This window comes from Mirounga leonina, unplaced genomic scaffold (assembly GCF_011800145.1).
Source record: "Mirounga leonina isolate KUSES-001 unplaced genomic scaffold, KU_Mleo_1.0 Mir_93, whole genome shotgun sequence".
Classification (NCBI taxonomy): Eukaryota; Metazoa; Chordata; class Mammalia; order Carnivora; family Phocidae; genus Mirounga; species Mirounga leonina.
This window is the reverse complement of record NW_023270854.1, coordinates 39,432,423-39,448,099: the sequence shown is the minus strand read 5'-3', so window position 1 is coordinate 39,448,099 and position 15,677 is coordinate 39,432,423. Positions and strand designations below refer to the sequence as shown.

Sequence of the window (15,677 nt, the reverse complement as noted above, 5' to 3'; positions counted from 1 at the left end):
CTTTCTTTCTTTCTTTCTTTCTTTCTTTCTTTCTTTCTTTCTTTCTTCTCCTTCCTTCCTCCCTCCCTCCCTCTCCCTCCCTCCCTCCCTCCCTCTCTCTTTCTTTCTTTCTTTCAAGATTTTATCCATTCATTTGACAGAGAGAGAGAGAGCACAAGCAGGGGGAATGGCAGGCTGAGGGAGAGAGAGAAGCAGGCTCCCACTGAGTAGGGAGCCCAATGTGGGGCTTGATCCCAAGACCCTGGAATCATGACCTGAGCTGAAAACAGATGCCCAATTGACTGAGCCACCCAGGTGCCCTATAATCACAGTATTTTCAAGGGTGAGCTTGCATGGTCTTTAAAGGTTTGTTGCTTTATGGGCCCATGAACATTTACTTATAAAAATAAGCAAAATGAATAATGAAAAGAACCTAAATGATTTTGTCTGAAATAGTTGCTGAATTCTGACCAAGAAAGGGATTAATGCAACCAACATTCATGGAGAGCCTACTCTGTATTGGGTGCTGGGGACATAAAAGTCAGGGAATTAGTCTTTATTTGAAAGTAGTGGTTTCCCATATGTTCAGATTTTACATACAAGTTAAAAACATGAAACAACAAAAAAAAATATTTTAGGACCTGGCCTAAATCCATTAGCAAGTTCTGCCATATCTGTCTGCAATGCGTGCCCCAAATAACCCATTTTTCTCCTAATTTGTCTTTCTATTTCAAATATTGCTCCCCTATAATCTTTTCCACCCTGTCCCTGTCCCCACCTCCCATGCCCCCCACAGCAAAGTGGTCTTTTAAACAGGCAATGACACCATTTCACTTCCTGGCTTGAAACTCTTCAGCAGGGTGGCTCAGTCGGTTAAGCATCTGCCTTTGGCTCAGGTCATGATCCTGGGGTCCTGGAATCGAGTCCCGCATTGGGTTCCCTACTCAGTGGGGAGACTGAGTTTACCAAATAAAATGTTTACCAACATTTTATTTTACCAAGTCAGGAACTTACCCAACTATAAGAACCCACTATCTTTATCATCATCTTTTCATAAAATAAAGAAAATTTCAATAGTAAAAAATCAGAAGAATCCAATCCAAAATTAAGGACAGCTTTTCTCTAGAAGAAATTTAATTGTAATGGAAAACTGTAAACATGGTCCTCATTTTATTTATGGTACCAGTTACCAGAATCACTTTGGGAACTGTCTTTTGGGAAACTTTTCTTAAAGTTCACACATTTCAGTGGAGATTCAGATATGCCAAGAGTTCATTATAATAGAATGGAATAAACATTTTGCTTAGTGATAAGTTCAAAAGCCATGGGAGCACGTTGGAGGGGCATTGAACTCAACCTAGATATAAAGGCATATGCATCAGGAAGCAGCTGACACTGCAGCAGGGCGGCCATGAAAATTATGCGAGTTATACACAATACATCGGTGCCTGGGCGGGGGGTGAAGTGGGACTGAAATCAAGTTTGCATTTTGTTCATCAAGACGCATTTGTTACTTTGCATGAAGTGCTATTTATCTACCTGCCAAATCAACACTTGCTGCATCTGCCCAGACGAGGTGCTTCTTTGTAATCTGCAGGAAGGCATTGTGTGAGCCAGTACCCCCTCTGAATGCAAGGGAAGGGTGCTCTAGGCAGATGAGTCACTATGTGCAAAGGCATGAGGAAAGGAGAAAACCCTTAACTGGAATCTAGATTGGAAGTGGGGAGTTAATGAGGTTGAACAGGTAGGCAGGATCTAGATTGGAAAGGCTTGAGTGTGTCCCACGTTAAAGAACTTCGTGCCTACTGATGGTGATGTGGGGCCTCCAACGGTTTTAACGTGGATGTGAGATTGTGATCCTGCTAGTTGCAGTGTAGAAGAAGCAAAAAGAAAGTAAGGAGATTAATGAGGAGATGATAGAAGAAATTCTGTCAGACGCTTAACCAACGGAGCCAGCCAAGCACCCCTGAAGCAATGGTTCTTAAGCCTAATTTGGGCCCTGAACTCACTTGAGAAGCTCACGAACAGTCTCCCCAGGAAACACACTTTGCGGATATAGATATAGACTGACACGGATATAGATGATAGATGATATAGATACAGAACAGATATAGATGATATAAATACAGATATAGATACTTCACATACAAACATATTCATGGGCTCTCCCATCTCAAGGTCCTCCAATTAAAAGCTCTGCTGTGGGGCTTTAAATACATACTATAGCTTCTCAGATGAGGCCTGTGACAGTGAGTGTTCACTTTGGCTGCCTGTGATCCAAGGTATATGTTCTCTGAGGTAAGGAAATGTCTTTTTTGTTCTTCTGTAATGTACTCTTTAAGGGTTCCAGAGAAATAAAAATGGGGCAAAATCAGGGATTTGAAGAATAATCAAATCTTGTATATGATACATACTTAATTTGTACAGAATACTAAATTTGGTCAAAATAAAATGCTACAGGGACGCCTGGGTGGCTCAGTCGGTTAAGCGGCTGCCTTCGGCCCAGGTCATGATCTCAGGGTCCTGGGATCAAGTCCCATATCGGGCTCCTTGCTCAGTAGGGAACCTGCTTCTCCCTCTCTCTCCCTCTGCTTGTGCTCTGTCAAATAAATAAAATCTTTAAAAAATAAATAAATAAATAAATAAAATAAAATAAAATGCTACACATTCACAAAGGGACTGACTCATAAGTAATATATTGCGTAGCCTGTTTCCATGGTGAATCGTTCAATGGTGATAGTGTTAATACGTGTATTTTTTGTTGGTTTTCTTCCATCAGAAATGAATGCAAAGGGAGTTATCCTTAATGCATTTGAACGCTATCGCCTAAAATCATGCATTGACTTCAAGCCTTGGGCTGGAGAAGCTAACTATGTATCAGTGTTTAAGGGCAGCGGGTAAGGTGGAGAGTTTGTCTTCTAGGGGTTCAAATGAGAACGTTGCAGCTGTGACCTGTTCCAACAATTGTCCTAGGCCCTGACCTTGAGGTGGGTGGGGGGCTTCCTTAGCCATTTGCTGGAGAGTAAAAGACAAACGGTATTTAGTGTCTCTAGCTATAAATATAATACATATTTTTTAAAGATTTTATTTCTTTATTTGACGAGAGCGCAAGCAGAGGGGAGGGGCAGAGGGAGAGGGAGAAGCAGGCTTCCCGCGAAGCAGGGAGCCCGATGTGGGACTCGATCCCAGGACCCTGGGATCATGACCTGAGCCAAAGGCAGACACTTAATGACTGAGCCACCCAGGCGCCCCTAAAAATAATGTTTTCATACATGCAACTATATTAAGACCAGGAGGGTGGGATTGCATGCCATCCATCCCACAACTCAGGGAACTTCAGCCGTTTGTAGCTGACATCCTCCTTCTTTCCCTCTTCCGGTAAAACACGTGTGTAGGTGCACGCGTGTATGTGTGCACGCATGTGTATCTCAATTTATTTTAACCTAACTACACTTCCTACTTGAGTTAAACTGACAGTGTTATTTGCCCAGAGCTCAGCAATTCTGCGTGGTTGCTATACCTATAAAAACCTTATTAGCAGTCATCCACATACCAAGGACAATGCGAAGAACTTAGAAATTTCCAGGAAAAAATCCAGACTAGGTTGATTGGGGGATGACTTGCTCCTATGTAATAGTTGATGCCGGGGTCAGATCTCCAAATATCATCTGGTCTGTAAGGTTTCTCATAGCTTGCCAGGGTTAAGAGAGAAATGCAATGTCCTGATTATAAGAGTGAAGGATCTAGGTGGGTAACTGAGTGGACTGGGCCCTGGGGATTTTACTCTGAGCCACCATGAGAACACCCTCTCCCCCTGTCCTGTGAACTCTCCTGTAAGCTGCTGGTCTTCAGTGGGAAACAGGCACGTGGGGAAGCAACAACTCTCCATCGGGCAAAACTGCGACAGAATAGCAACAGTCCAACACGAGTTCCTCCACGCACTGGGATTCTGGCATGAGCAGTCACGTTCTGACCGGGATGACTATGTCAGCATAATGTGGGACAGAATTCTGTCAGGTACATTTCTTTTGTTTTCTTACAGTCTTTTTTTCTGTTAAAAACTGAATTTCTAAGCATGTGCCGTCTCTTGCCAACTCTTAATAATGGAAAAACTGATGTCTTGATGTTTGACTTCTGTAAGCTTTAGAGACCAGATCCACCTCACTATTTCCACAAAATCATCCCATTTCAAGTTGCCATCCATTGCCCGTTAGTGTGATCCTAAGCAACTAGGTATCCTCTCTAAAGGTATTTGCGTACCATATAACTTGCATACATATTCCAGTAACCATGAAACCGCCGGCTATGTCATTTCCTTCTGATGACTCCTGTCTGTGCTATCATTCCCAGGTGCCTCCCCACCACGCCTCTCAAAGGCCTTTTACCTCCATCTCCATCTATTGTGGGTGCCCCCACCCTCCCATCAGCACCTGCCAGTGATCCTGACTGTCCCGACACCACCATTGAGAATCTACCTTTCCATTAGCTGTTCTTAGAGCCTTACACTAAATGTTAATGTCCAACCTTGGGCAGTAATGGAAACTTAGAAGAAGGTAAGCTAAGTGTTGTGAGCATCAAGTAATTAAAGATCTTTTCAAATTTATCATTTAGGCAGAGAGCACAATTTTAACACCTACAATGACCAAGAATCAGACTCCTTGAATGTTCCCTATGATTACACCTCTGTAATGCACTACAGTAAGACTGCTTTCCAGAATGGAACAGAGCCAACAATTGTCACAAGAATCTCAGACTTCATGGATGTGATCGGCCAACGAATGGATTTCAGTGACTACGATCTCTTAAAGTTGAATCGACTATATAACTGCAGTATGTGGCAGGTTCTTTGAAATGCCTTCTGTGTCTCTCTGCCATGTAGGAAAAATTACATGCCGTGCCATTTTGCTGAGCATCGCTGGCTTTTCTGAAATGATGGTTTGATAGTTGTTTGATAATTATAATTTTATAGTAGAAGTTTGATATTAAGCAAAAAAACAACAACAACATAAGAGCACCCAAATCCCAATCCACAGCTTAGAAGCCACATTTTTCTTCTCAGAAGATCTGGCCTTCAGATCTAAACACAAATTGGGGCCTATAGTAACATGCCCCATGTCAATGTTTTGAATGAAGAGCCGTCATACAAATGGGATCAAATCATCTGTGTTGCAGTTTAATAATCTGGGTAACTAGAGGAGTGTAGACTCAGGTTCCTATACATTAGATGATTAAAGAAAAATGTCTTGGGGCAGACAGCTTATTCAGATACACAGAGTTGATCAATCCCTTGGTTTTGCAGATATCGAGAAGTCTTCAACCCCCAGAATCAGCAAGGTGTCCCCTTTAATGCCATCCTGGTATTCCTAGTACTTCCGTACTTGGATTATCATGTCGGAGGAGTGTCAATAATTGTCATTTTACTTTTGTAGCCACTTCCCTGAGCTTTATGGACTCATGCAGTTTTGAACTGGAAAATGTGTGTGGTATGATTCAAAGTTCAGATGATAATGCTGACTGGCAATGGGTGTCCCAGGTTCCCAGAGGGCCTGAGAGCGATCACTCCAGCATGGGCCAGTGCAAAGGTAACAGGAGTGAGATACTTCTGGATTTTACACTTGGTGACCCCAGCATTTTCCTTTGCTATGAAAGACTGGGATTTTATCCCTAATTTCTATCTGAATTATTAATGATAACCCATTCGGTTGCTACTAAGGATACAGTTCTATGCCTTATAAGGACATGGTTCATTTCTTTGCTTTTCCTCTTTACTTTTCTCTTCTTTCTATAAGTCAGAGCTGCGCTCTGTGAAGCCTCTCCCTGTCTGTGCCCACAGCAGGAGGGGACTGTACCTCCTGGAAGGGCTCTTATGTCCAGGGTAGCGGGGTGGTTTTCTCAAAGCTCACGAGATACAAGAGACTTTCCAGTGAACAGCACAAGGCTGTGAATTAATCCGTTTCAGAATTTCAGTTGGTTGTGATTACACCTCCCTGTTATAAAAGTCCTGAAAATGAAGAGACAAAGTACAATTTATTTAATTTTATTCAGATGAGTATCCCTTTCCATCATAATTTTGTTTTAAATTAAACAATCATTTATTTGGCTACAAGTACTCCATTTTTATTTATTTGCTCATTCCTGGCAACAAAGATGTACAACTAGACTTCAGAACTGAGGGTCATTGCATGACAGCTCAGCCAGTCTAGGCAGTGGTTGGGGTCCCTAACAGTGAAGAGTGCTTTTCCTTTTCTTTTTCTTTCTTGGAGGGCTGGGGGCAGGAAGGCAGATGTTAAGGGTACAGACTTGAAATGAGTAGTAAAGAAGCCCTGGAGATCTAATGCACCGTGCAGGGAATATAGACAGCAATATTATATTCTGATCACTAAACTTACTGAGAGACTAGAACTTAATTATTCCGACCACAAAAAAAGAAATGATAATTATGTGACATGTTAGAGGTTGCTAATTACCGCTACAGTGGCAATCATATTACAGTATATAAATGTATCGAATTAACGTGTCGTACACCTTAAATTTACACAATGCTCTATGTCAAATATATGTCAATAAAAATATCCTTTTCTTTTAAAATGCAGATTTGGATAGTGGATAGTGGTCCTCCATAGGCCAGAAGGAAGGAGGAAGGAAAGGAGGGAGGGAGAAGATGAGAGAGAGAGAGAGAGACACACACGAGGCCAAGAAGGTGATACTTTTTTCTGAGTTTGAAAGCTATAGTAAGGAAAAGGTGGCCCAAGATCTCTTTTATCAACCCCCTGCTCATGGAACTGTACTTAAATACCCAGCACAGTGCTCTGCCTGCAGTGGGTACTAAGTAGACGCATGCCTATATCTCGTATCTGCTTTGTCAATTCTGCTTTTGTTTTCTGAACAGGTTCTGGTTTCTTCATGCATTTCAACAGTAGCTCTGTAAGCGTGGGGGCCACGGCCCTGCTGGAAAGTCGAACATTATACCCTAAAAGAGGATTTCAGTGCTTGCAATTTTATTTATATAACACTGGAAGTGAAAACGACCAACTGAACATCTACACCAGGGAGTATCCCGCAGACAATGTGGTTGGTACTTTAACGCTTGTGGAGGAAATAAAAGGTACAGTATCAACATTCTTATTGTCTCAGTTCAGAGTGAAGCAATCCTAACTCTAAGTCTGTGGCACTGAGGAGGTCAGTTCTTGGCAGGTAATAAAAATACATGGGAGGAGGGGCTCCTGGATGGCTCGCCTGGGTGGCTCAGTCATTAAGCGTCTGCCTTCGGCTCAGGTCATGATCCCAGAGTCCTGGGATCAAGCCCCACATCGGGCTCCCTGCTCCACAGGAAGCCTGCTTCTCCCCCTCCCACTCCCCCTGCTTGTGTTCCCTCTTTCACTCTGTCTTTCTCTGTCAAATAAATAAATAAAAAATCTTAAAAAAAAAATACATGGGAGGGGTGCATGGGTGGGGCAGTCAGTTGAGTATCTGGCTCTTGGTTTTCTGCTCAGGTCGTGGTCTAATGGGACATGGGATTGAGCCCCACATTGGGCTCTGAGCTCAATGGGGAGTCTTCTTGAGAGTCTCTCTCTGCCCCTCCCCCTACTCTTTTTCTCCCTCTTTCCATCTCCATCAAATAAGTAAATAAATCTTAAAAAACAAAAAACAGAAAACAAGGAAAACTAGTTTAGGCAAAATGGGAAGTTACTGGTTCAATGTAAAGAGATTGTGGGATGGACGAGGGAGGAACTGGCCTCAGGCAGGGCTAAACCTATCCCTGAACATGGTCGGGGACCTTCATGTTATCTCAGATAGGCTTTGTCCACAAAACTGGTGCTTTGAATATTCCACTTCCCAGCTTACGTTTTTATCAAATATGCCATCAGACTGGAAAAGGGACTCTTCCTCTAATTTCTAGCTTAAAAAAAAATCCTAGTGAAGAATTCTAATTGTTACGATTAGTTACAGTTAAGTGCAACTTCTGGAGCAATTCCTGAGTAGAGAGAGGGCAACACTCCATTCCAATCATCTGTCAGAGAGGTGGGTCACGTTGACCAACTATAAAAGCAGGTGGTTAAGAAATTTCCCTGCTGCCAATTCTGCTACTGTCTGCTCCACATATTGACCACTTGGTTTGAATGAATTGAGTAAAACCTATTATAAAATCGATCTACATTATGCTATATGTCATACCATTTTCCTCCCATAAACAGTAGCACAAAAGGTACTTAAGAAACGTGCTTAGGGGGCGCCTGGGTGGCTCAGTCGTTAAGTGTCTGCCTTCGGCTCAGGTCATGATTCCAGGGTCGTGGGATCGAGTCCCGCATCGGGCTCCCTGCTCGGCAGGAAGCCCGTTTCTCCCTCTCCCACTCCCCCTGCTTGTGTTCCTGCTCTTGCTATCTCTCTATCAAATAAATAAATAAAATCTTAAAAAAAAAAAGAAAAAGAAAAAAAGAAACATGCTTAGGAGTCCAGAATTTAAACGGATGGTGCTGATCTGATCTTAATGCAGTGGAAGTGCTAATGAAAGATTTTTGTTCAGTTCAGAGTCTACCCGTAGATAATAGTATTTTCTGTAATTTGGATATTTCTAAGTTATTTTCACATAATTGTGTTTCACAGTAAGTGCCAATATATTCAAGTTTTAAGTCATTGTGTTAACTACTAGTTCGACATGAATTCCTGAGCTGGTCTCTACCTGGGGGATTCTGAAATTTTAAAAATGTATTGCTGCTTCTTTTTTTTTTTTTTTTTTTTAAGATTCTATTTATTTGCGAGAGAGAGAATGAGAGACAGAGAGCATGAGAGGGAGGAGAGTCAGAGGGAGAAGCAGACTCCCCGCCGAGCAGGGAGCCCGATGCGGGACTCGATCCTGGGACTCCAGGATCATGACCTGAGCCGAAGGCAGTCGCTCAACCAACTGAGCCACCCAGGCGCCCTGTATTGCTGCTTCTTATTTGGGTGTGTGATACAAGAAAATAAGACAAGATAGCATAGTCTGTGCTGCTAGTTAGGGGTAGGAGGTGATAGTGAAAGGGGAAGTGTAGGATGGGGAGGAAGATGATGGTATCAAATATTCACATATTTATAACATTGAGTCACTAGTAAATGATCTAAGGAGTAAATGGTAAATGTGGGCTTTCTGGGGTTCGGCAGATTCTTGTTTAATACTACCAAAACGTTGATGGAAAATTTTGCATGTGAAGGAAGTATTTCAATCAAACTATAAATGAGGCTTTGGCTGAACCTCACAGGAATCCTGGGTACAACTGTAGATGTTGGGTTTAGCTAACATAGAATGGGAGGTAACTCATATATAGGGCATGGAGTACTCCTAAGTTAGGTGTGGTTGTTTGGTCAGCCTTCACTGGGAAAGGGTGACCTATCTGAGAAACAAGTAGATAAGCATCCAGATATTCCAGAGAGCAGTTTGACACCACAGAACTCCCTTGAAGGGAATGGGCCTGGGCGGGAGAGGTAAGATCATACTGCAGACCTGTAGGCATCAATAGCTCTAGGATGATCATTTGGCCTATGAAGGTTAAAAACTCTAATGTTGATTTGCACATGATTCTCAGTCCTTTGCTTTGGAATAATAATGTCTCTTTTGCAGAGATACCCATTGGAAGCTGGCAACTTTACCATGTAACATTGAAAATGACCAAGAAATTCAGAGTGGTGTTTGGAGGGGTCAGAGGCGCTGGTGCATCATTGGGTGGCCTGTCCATTGATGACATCAATCTTTCAGAAACACAGTGCCCTCATCACATCTGGCATATAACGAATTTCACACAGTTTATTGGCAGCTCAAGTGGAACTCTCTATAGCCCTCCATTTTATTCTCCTAAAGGTTATGCCTTTCAGATTCACTTGAATCTAAGCCATTCGACTAATGCAGGAATATATTTCCACTTGATCTCTGGAGCCAATGATGATCAATTACAATGGCCATGTCCTTGGCAACAAGCCACGATGACACTCTTGGATCAAAATCCTGACATTCGACAGCGTATGTCCAACCAGCGGAGTGTAACTACAGACCCATTTATGACCACCGGTTGGTGACTCATTTTCCTTATTGTTAATACATGATCATTGCTCTGGGAGGGATGGATGATTTGGGAATGAGAGACTGCATGGTCAGGTACCTAGGGAGTATTGAGCCCCAAATTTTAGGAACAGAAGATATTGAGGGGAAGGGCTTCAGCAGTTGTGGGTAGAGTCCCCCAGGCAGGACACTGTCAGGATGTGAGTTGGGAATGTCTCTGAAAAATAGAGAAGATACTGATGTTATTCCTGGCAATTGACCATACCTGAGGTCCCAGTTGTTCGAGGAGTGTTGGTTTTAGAGTCTGGCATGCCTGGGTTCTAATCCAAAGTTTGCTCCTCATTAGCTATGTGATACTGAGCAAATAGTCTTTTGGAACCCCAGTGTCCTCAGCCATAAGACTGAGGCAGTAATAATAAGCACCCCCTTGCCACCAGGGCTGCCAAGCACAATTCAGCTCTTGTAGAAGGGGATGGTTCCTGATGAGAAGGAAGACGTTGAGCGGGTACTCTGGAGTGTTGGGAAGGCTCTGAGAAGGGACTATAACTTCTTATTAAAGAGTTCTGGAGGACTTGCCAATGGTGACATCATTCCCCATCTTCCCAGTCTCAGAAAGGAACAGCTCCTCCTCCCCCCAGAATGATCACATTTCTAATTTTAATAATCCTTTGCCCCCTGGGAACCTAATAAAAAGTGAAATTGTGGCAAGGTGAATATTATTGCCAAATTTGAATTCTATATTTGAAAAAAATGGACCTCAGTGACATAGGAAAAAAGAAACCACTAATCTGATAGGAAAAAAGAAATATTCACAAACAGGATTATAGGGACTCGATGTTCAGAATTTCTTCACTTTTTCCCCAAAACATATTTCCCTGAATGAGCCATTGAAAATGGCTCAAAGTTGGGTGGGTCATCACCTTCTCCCAGAAGCAGTACTTCTCACTGTCTTCTTTTCCTCAAGGATTTTGCTCTGGTAGGTGAGTAATTCAGCTAATGAGATGAATTGTTCTATGTTAATATCAAAAACTCTCTCAGGGTGCCTGGCTGGCTCAGTCAGGAGAGCACGTGACTCTTGATCTCGGAGTCATGAGTTTGATTCCCCATGTTGTAGAGATTACTTAAAAAATAAAACTTAAAAAAAGTCTCAGAAACGTATTGATTTAACTTGGTTAAAAGGACTATCTATGACTCAGGGCAACTAAGGAATGATTTTAATGCACAGGGGAGTTTCTATACTGGCCGGTCAATATAGGTGTTATACCCCACCCGGGAAACTTTTGGTATGCGTCCACACCAATCCCAGAATGTGGTCTTCCTTGCTAAGCAATCTCATTTTCTTTAGAACAGTATCAATGAACAAGCTTCAGTGACTTGCCAGGGAACACATCACAGGTCAATGGCATCATTTAATTATTTTGAGCTCTATCCTAATTGTGTTTCACATTGCCTGTTCTTTCCTACCACCAAAAGCTATGATGATGCTAAACACAATCCATTAATATAAATTGCTTTTTCAGATAATGGAAACTATTTTTGGGACAGGCCTTCCAAAGTGGGAGAAGTGGCTTTTTTCCCTAATGGAACTCAGTTTAGAAGAGGTCAAGGCTCTGGAACCAGTGCCTTCATAACCCACAAGAGGCTGAAAAGCAGAGATTTTGTAAAAGGAGATGATGTTTATATCCTACTGACAGTGGAAGGTATGTCAGTAAAAATAATTTTATATAAGCTATTTTTGTTGTTGTCGTGGCCATTGATTATTTACTGTGTTCTTCTGGGTTCCATTTTTAGGTATAGGAGCAAATGGGCATGAGAGTGGGATTTTTTTTTTTTTTTGGTATGAATCATTAACAATATGAAAATAACTTAAATAAAAACAATGACCATTCCTGGATAAAAAACTTAATTACCACCACATGGAGCCATGGAAAATTTAGGCCAGAAATCTTTAGAAACAAGTGAAAGTATAGCTGTCATACCCTAGAATTATACTCTGGGGTTCCAGAAATAGAAATATTACACAGCACATGAAATTAAACTGGAAATGAACTGTCTTTATTGTGTTTTTCAAATATATAGACATGCATACATATACATATGAGCATACAAGGATGCATGTATATTTTTTATGTATCCTATGTAAGCGCCCACACATATGTTTTGTCACCGGTAGCATTAATCTATTGCCTTTTAAAATTTCTTACCCATGGCACCTAATAAATACATTTTCCAGGAATACTGCTGGTTTCCATGTTTTATGTGGCACCATTTTAACTCATTTACTATTAAAGACCCACTCGCATCTCAGTAAATCAGCATCTTGTTTGTGATGAAAGGTGGTGCAATTAAAACCCATGAAATTTTTATGTCAGTGTCAATTAGAGTAAATCTAGATGATACTTCTTGGAAAAAAATGTTCAAGAATAACTGTGTCGAGGGAAAAATCATCTTCTGTAGCAGAGAAAAAGTCCCAGGTTCATCAATTCAGTTCAACCCTGTTTGGAGGACAAGCAACAGGAAGCACTGCAAAGAATAGAGCCCCGGTTGTTCAGGGGACCTGGCGGCTTGTGTCAGATATCCCCCAGTTTGCTCCCCTCTAGCAAGAGACCTGTGACCTTGGGCAAACCCCTCAACTGCCTTGCATTGCTGTGCTTTGGTCTCTGCGTCTGTCCCTCGAGAGTGGGTTATAAGGGCTTGGGCCCCTTGTAGCTCAGGCAAGCCCAGGCCCAGGCCCAGGTAAGCATGTGGTTCAGTTGACAGCCCCACAGCTTCAGTTTGCATCTAGATTTCGATTTTAATTATTTCACTGCCTGTGAAACCTAAGCATCCATTTTGAAACTTAAAGATCAAATGCTTGTTAAAGTCAAACTGATTTCCACCCATACTCTCCCTCTGCCCTCCTTAGACATATCCCACCTTAATTCTACACCAGTTCAGCCAACCCCAACCTCTACTGTGAATGACCTTTGCACAAACTTTAAATGTGAGAACGATGGCATTTGCATTGTCCAAAATGGGAAAGCCGAGTGCAGGTAAGGGGTCACTTGGATGAGATCTCCCCATCCTCTTGTTAGAAAGTTTATCCTTTCCACACTGTAGGGTCAAACACTGACATCTTACATGAATGGTCAGTTGGTTCTCATCTCATAGCCATCCATGGGATATTTACTTTTTGCTCTCCATTTAGGACTTTGGATAGCTACAAGAACAGTAAAATTATTTATGAAGAAATAGTACATTATATTGTAGTTGCCTGAAAAAGTCCTTATGAGTTATATGTCTTATGAAGTCCTCACAACAGTCTGGTGTGGTGAAGTGGAACCGTCCCCATTTTCTAGATAGACATAGTTCTCAGACATTCTGGGATGAGCTTGGCCAAGGGGTACAGCGGGGAGGTGGAGGGACAGAGACATGAGAACTAAATTTTCTCCATTATCTGCACCACCTTCCTTTCCCACCTTGGGGCCACTGTTTTGAGTACCAGATGAATAGTAATTCCATTTCTTTTCCATTGGCCTTGCCTGGCCTCCTCTGGTTGAGTTCCATATGTCAATGGCCAGAACGTTGACCCACACCTTCAATGGTGAGGATTTTCAGACTGAAATGTCAACTTGTAACTCTGGGTCACATTCCAATGTGCAGGTGTCAGTCAGGGGAAGACTGGTGGTACATGGGGGAGAGGTGTGAGAGGAGAGGCTCTACCCGGGACACCATTGTCATCGCTGCATCTTCCACCGCTGCCATGTTTGCCCTGATGCTGATAGTCACCCTCATCAGTGTCTATTGTATCAGGAAGAAATATCGTAGAAGGATAAGTTCAAATACGGCAGCTATGAATCTGGAAAATGTAAGTTGAGTCTCATATTTGGTAATTCAAAACCTATTGATGAAATCATATGAAGAAGAATTAGGACTTTCTTATATACTTAAAAAAGAATCTCTTTATTTTCTATGCTGGATAACAGGTTTGAAACCATGAGTTCCTGTTACCTTCACAAGAGGTCAACAATTCTTAAATTGGAGCCCATGAGGGCTTTTCGGAAGGAGTTCATATCCTTCTGGAATTGTATGCAAAACTGTATGGTTGTATCTTTTTTCTAGGGTGAGGGTCTGTGACCCTTCTGAAAGACAAAACTGATTTTGCCTCTAAGTCCCAACCTTCCTGGTAGACGGGACAGGTGAACTGTAAGCGTTTTTGCTCTGAAGGTCTTTTGGGTGGGGGTTGAGCTCAGGCTTGTAGGAAGGGGGTGCCGGCCTGTTTGAGGCTTTTCCATTTCCAATCCATCTGGCTCCCTGTGCAGTAACTAACACTCAGGCAAGATTTTCTTTTTCTTTCTTTTTTTTTTTTTTTTTAATTCATGAGAGATAGGGAGGCAGAGGCAGAGGGAGAAGCAGGCTTCCCCACGGAGCAGGGAGCCCGATGTGGGACTCGATCCCAGGACCCTGGGATCATGACCTGAGCCGAAGGCAGACGCTTAACCGACTGAGCCACCCAGGCGTCCCTCAGGCAAGATTTTCAAGTAGAGGGTTTAAAGTCTTGCCTCAGAGGGTCTCTGAAATGGCAATAGACTCTTGAAACTACCCTGTCTCAGAGTGGCTGCCCTGGAGAGAGTGTTCCTGGGAGCATGGAGGACGGAGTAAGGGAAGCTGGACAGGGCAGAGGGTGAAGGGACACAGGGATGGGATTGCAGCAGAGGCCTAGGCCCTGCTACGGAGCTGGGATAGTGCCCTGAGTTTAGGCAAGGGGGCCAAGCCAATGTAGTCCCCCCATCAGTAGCCATTGGATTGGGGTTGCCCCCTGGGAGGAAGTGGACAATTGGGGGAGGCAGGGCCCCTTGTGGCAAGGGCATGTCCTGCACGAAAGCCTTCCTTTTGAAGGGCAGGACTAAGCAGTAGCCCCAGCACCCACTATTTATGCAGTAGTAAAGTACACAGACCCCTAGTCTCACGCACAAAAGAGCGCAAGGAAAATGGCGTCAAGTCTGAACATTGTTTAAAAGTGAAGCTATAAAATTCTTCCAGTTCTATTTCATTCAAAATAGAGTCTCTGAAAATTACTGGCAACACTAAAAAAAAAAAAAAAATGTGCCCAATGAGGGTATCTCTGAAACTAGAAATACTGCAATTAGCTAAATCAAGAGATATTTTCTGAAGAAAAATGGCTATTCAAGACATACTATATTTTACAGTTATGATTTTTTGAAGTGGACAAACTGGTACTAGACACTAAATTTGTTCGCAAAGTTAGTCAAAAGATGGACAATGATAATGAACAGAAAGCAAATAGTTTTATTCCCATACACTGCTGTCCCATTTCCTCAACAGCAGGAAGTGTTTACAGCTAATCATAAAGCAATGGCTCAGTTACTTCCCAAGCTTATTAGAAAAGTACTTAAAATGTATACAGGTGTTTTGTTGTGGTTTAAAAAACAAACAAGTATTTCCGGCTTACTTTATGACTCAAAATAAAAGGGACAGATGGGCCAGTGACCTTGTAGGCCAACCTGATGAAAGCTGTACCTGCAGGCATGGTGCCCTGGGCCAGGAGGGATGCACTTGAGGTTTGGAGTAGCGGTTAGGGTAGAGAGGACACATTAGCTAGTAGAAAGGACTGCCAGTTATTCTTCTGGAAATTGGAAAATATAGGCGTTATTAAAAGGGCTGACTT

At 42.5% G+C, this 15,677-nt stretch overlaps 1 protein-coding gene across 1 annotated transcript in view; it reads left to right on the top strand.

Annotated features, from left to right (window-relative positions):
* MEP1B (meprin A subunit beta) overlaps window positions 1-14,054 on the top strand; it is an 18,881-nt gene extending 4,827 nt beyond the window's left edge. Inside the window, exons 6-14 of the mRNA XM_034995807.1 lie at window positions 2,759-2,876; window positions 3,818-3,996; window positions 4,591-4,809; window positions 5,409-5,561; window positions 6,869-7,084; window positions 9,575-10,018; window positions 11,530-11,709; window positions 12,915-13,041; window positions 13,652-14,054. Coding sequence (XP_034851698.1) covers window positions 2,759-2,876; window positions 3,818-3,996; window positions 4,591-4,809; window positions 5,409-5,561; window positions 6,869-7,084; window positions 9,575-10,018; window positions 11,530-11,709; window positions 12,915-13,041; window positions 13,652-13,865 — 1,850 coding nt within the window. The 3' untranslated portion in view covers window positions 13,866-14,054. The remainder of the gene's footprint in view (window positions 1-2,758; window positions 2,877-3,817; window positions 3,997-4,590; window positions 4,810-5,408; window positions 5,562-6,868; window positions 7,085-9,574; window positions 10,019-11,529; window positions 11,710-12,914; window positions 13,042-13,651) is intronic.
* Window positions 14,055-15,677: the final 1,623 nt, after the last annotated feature.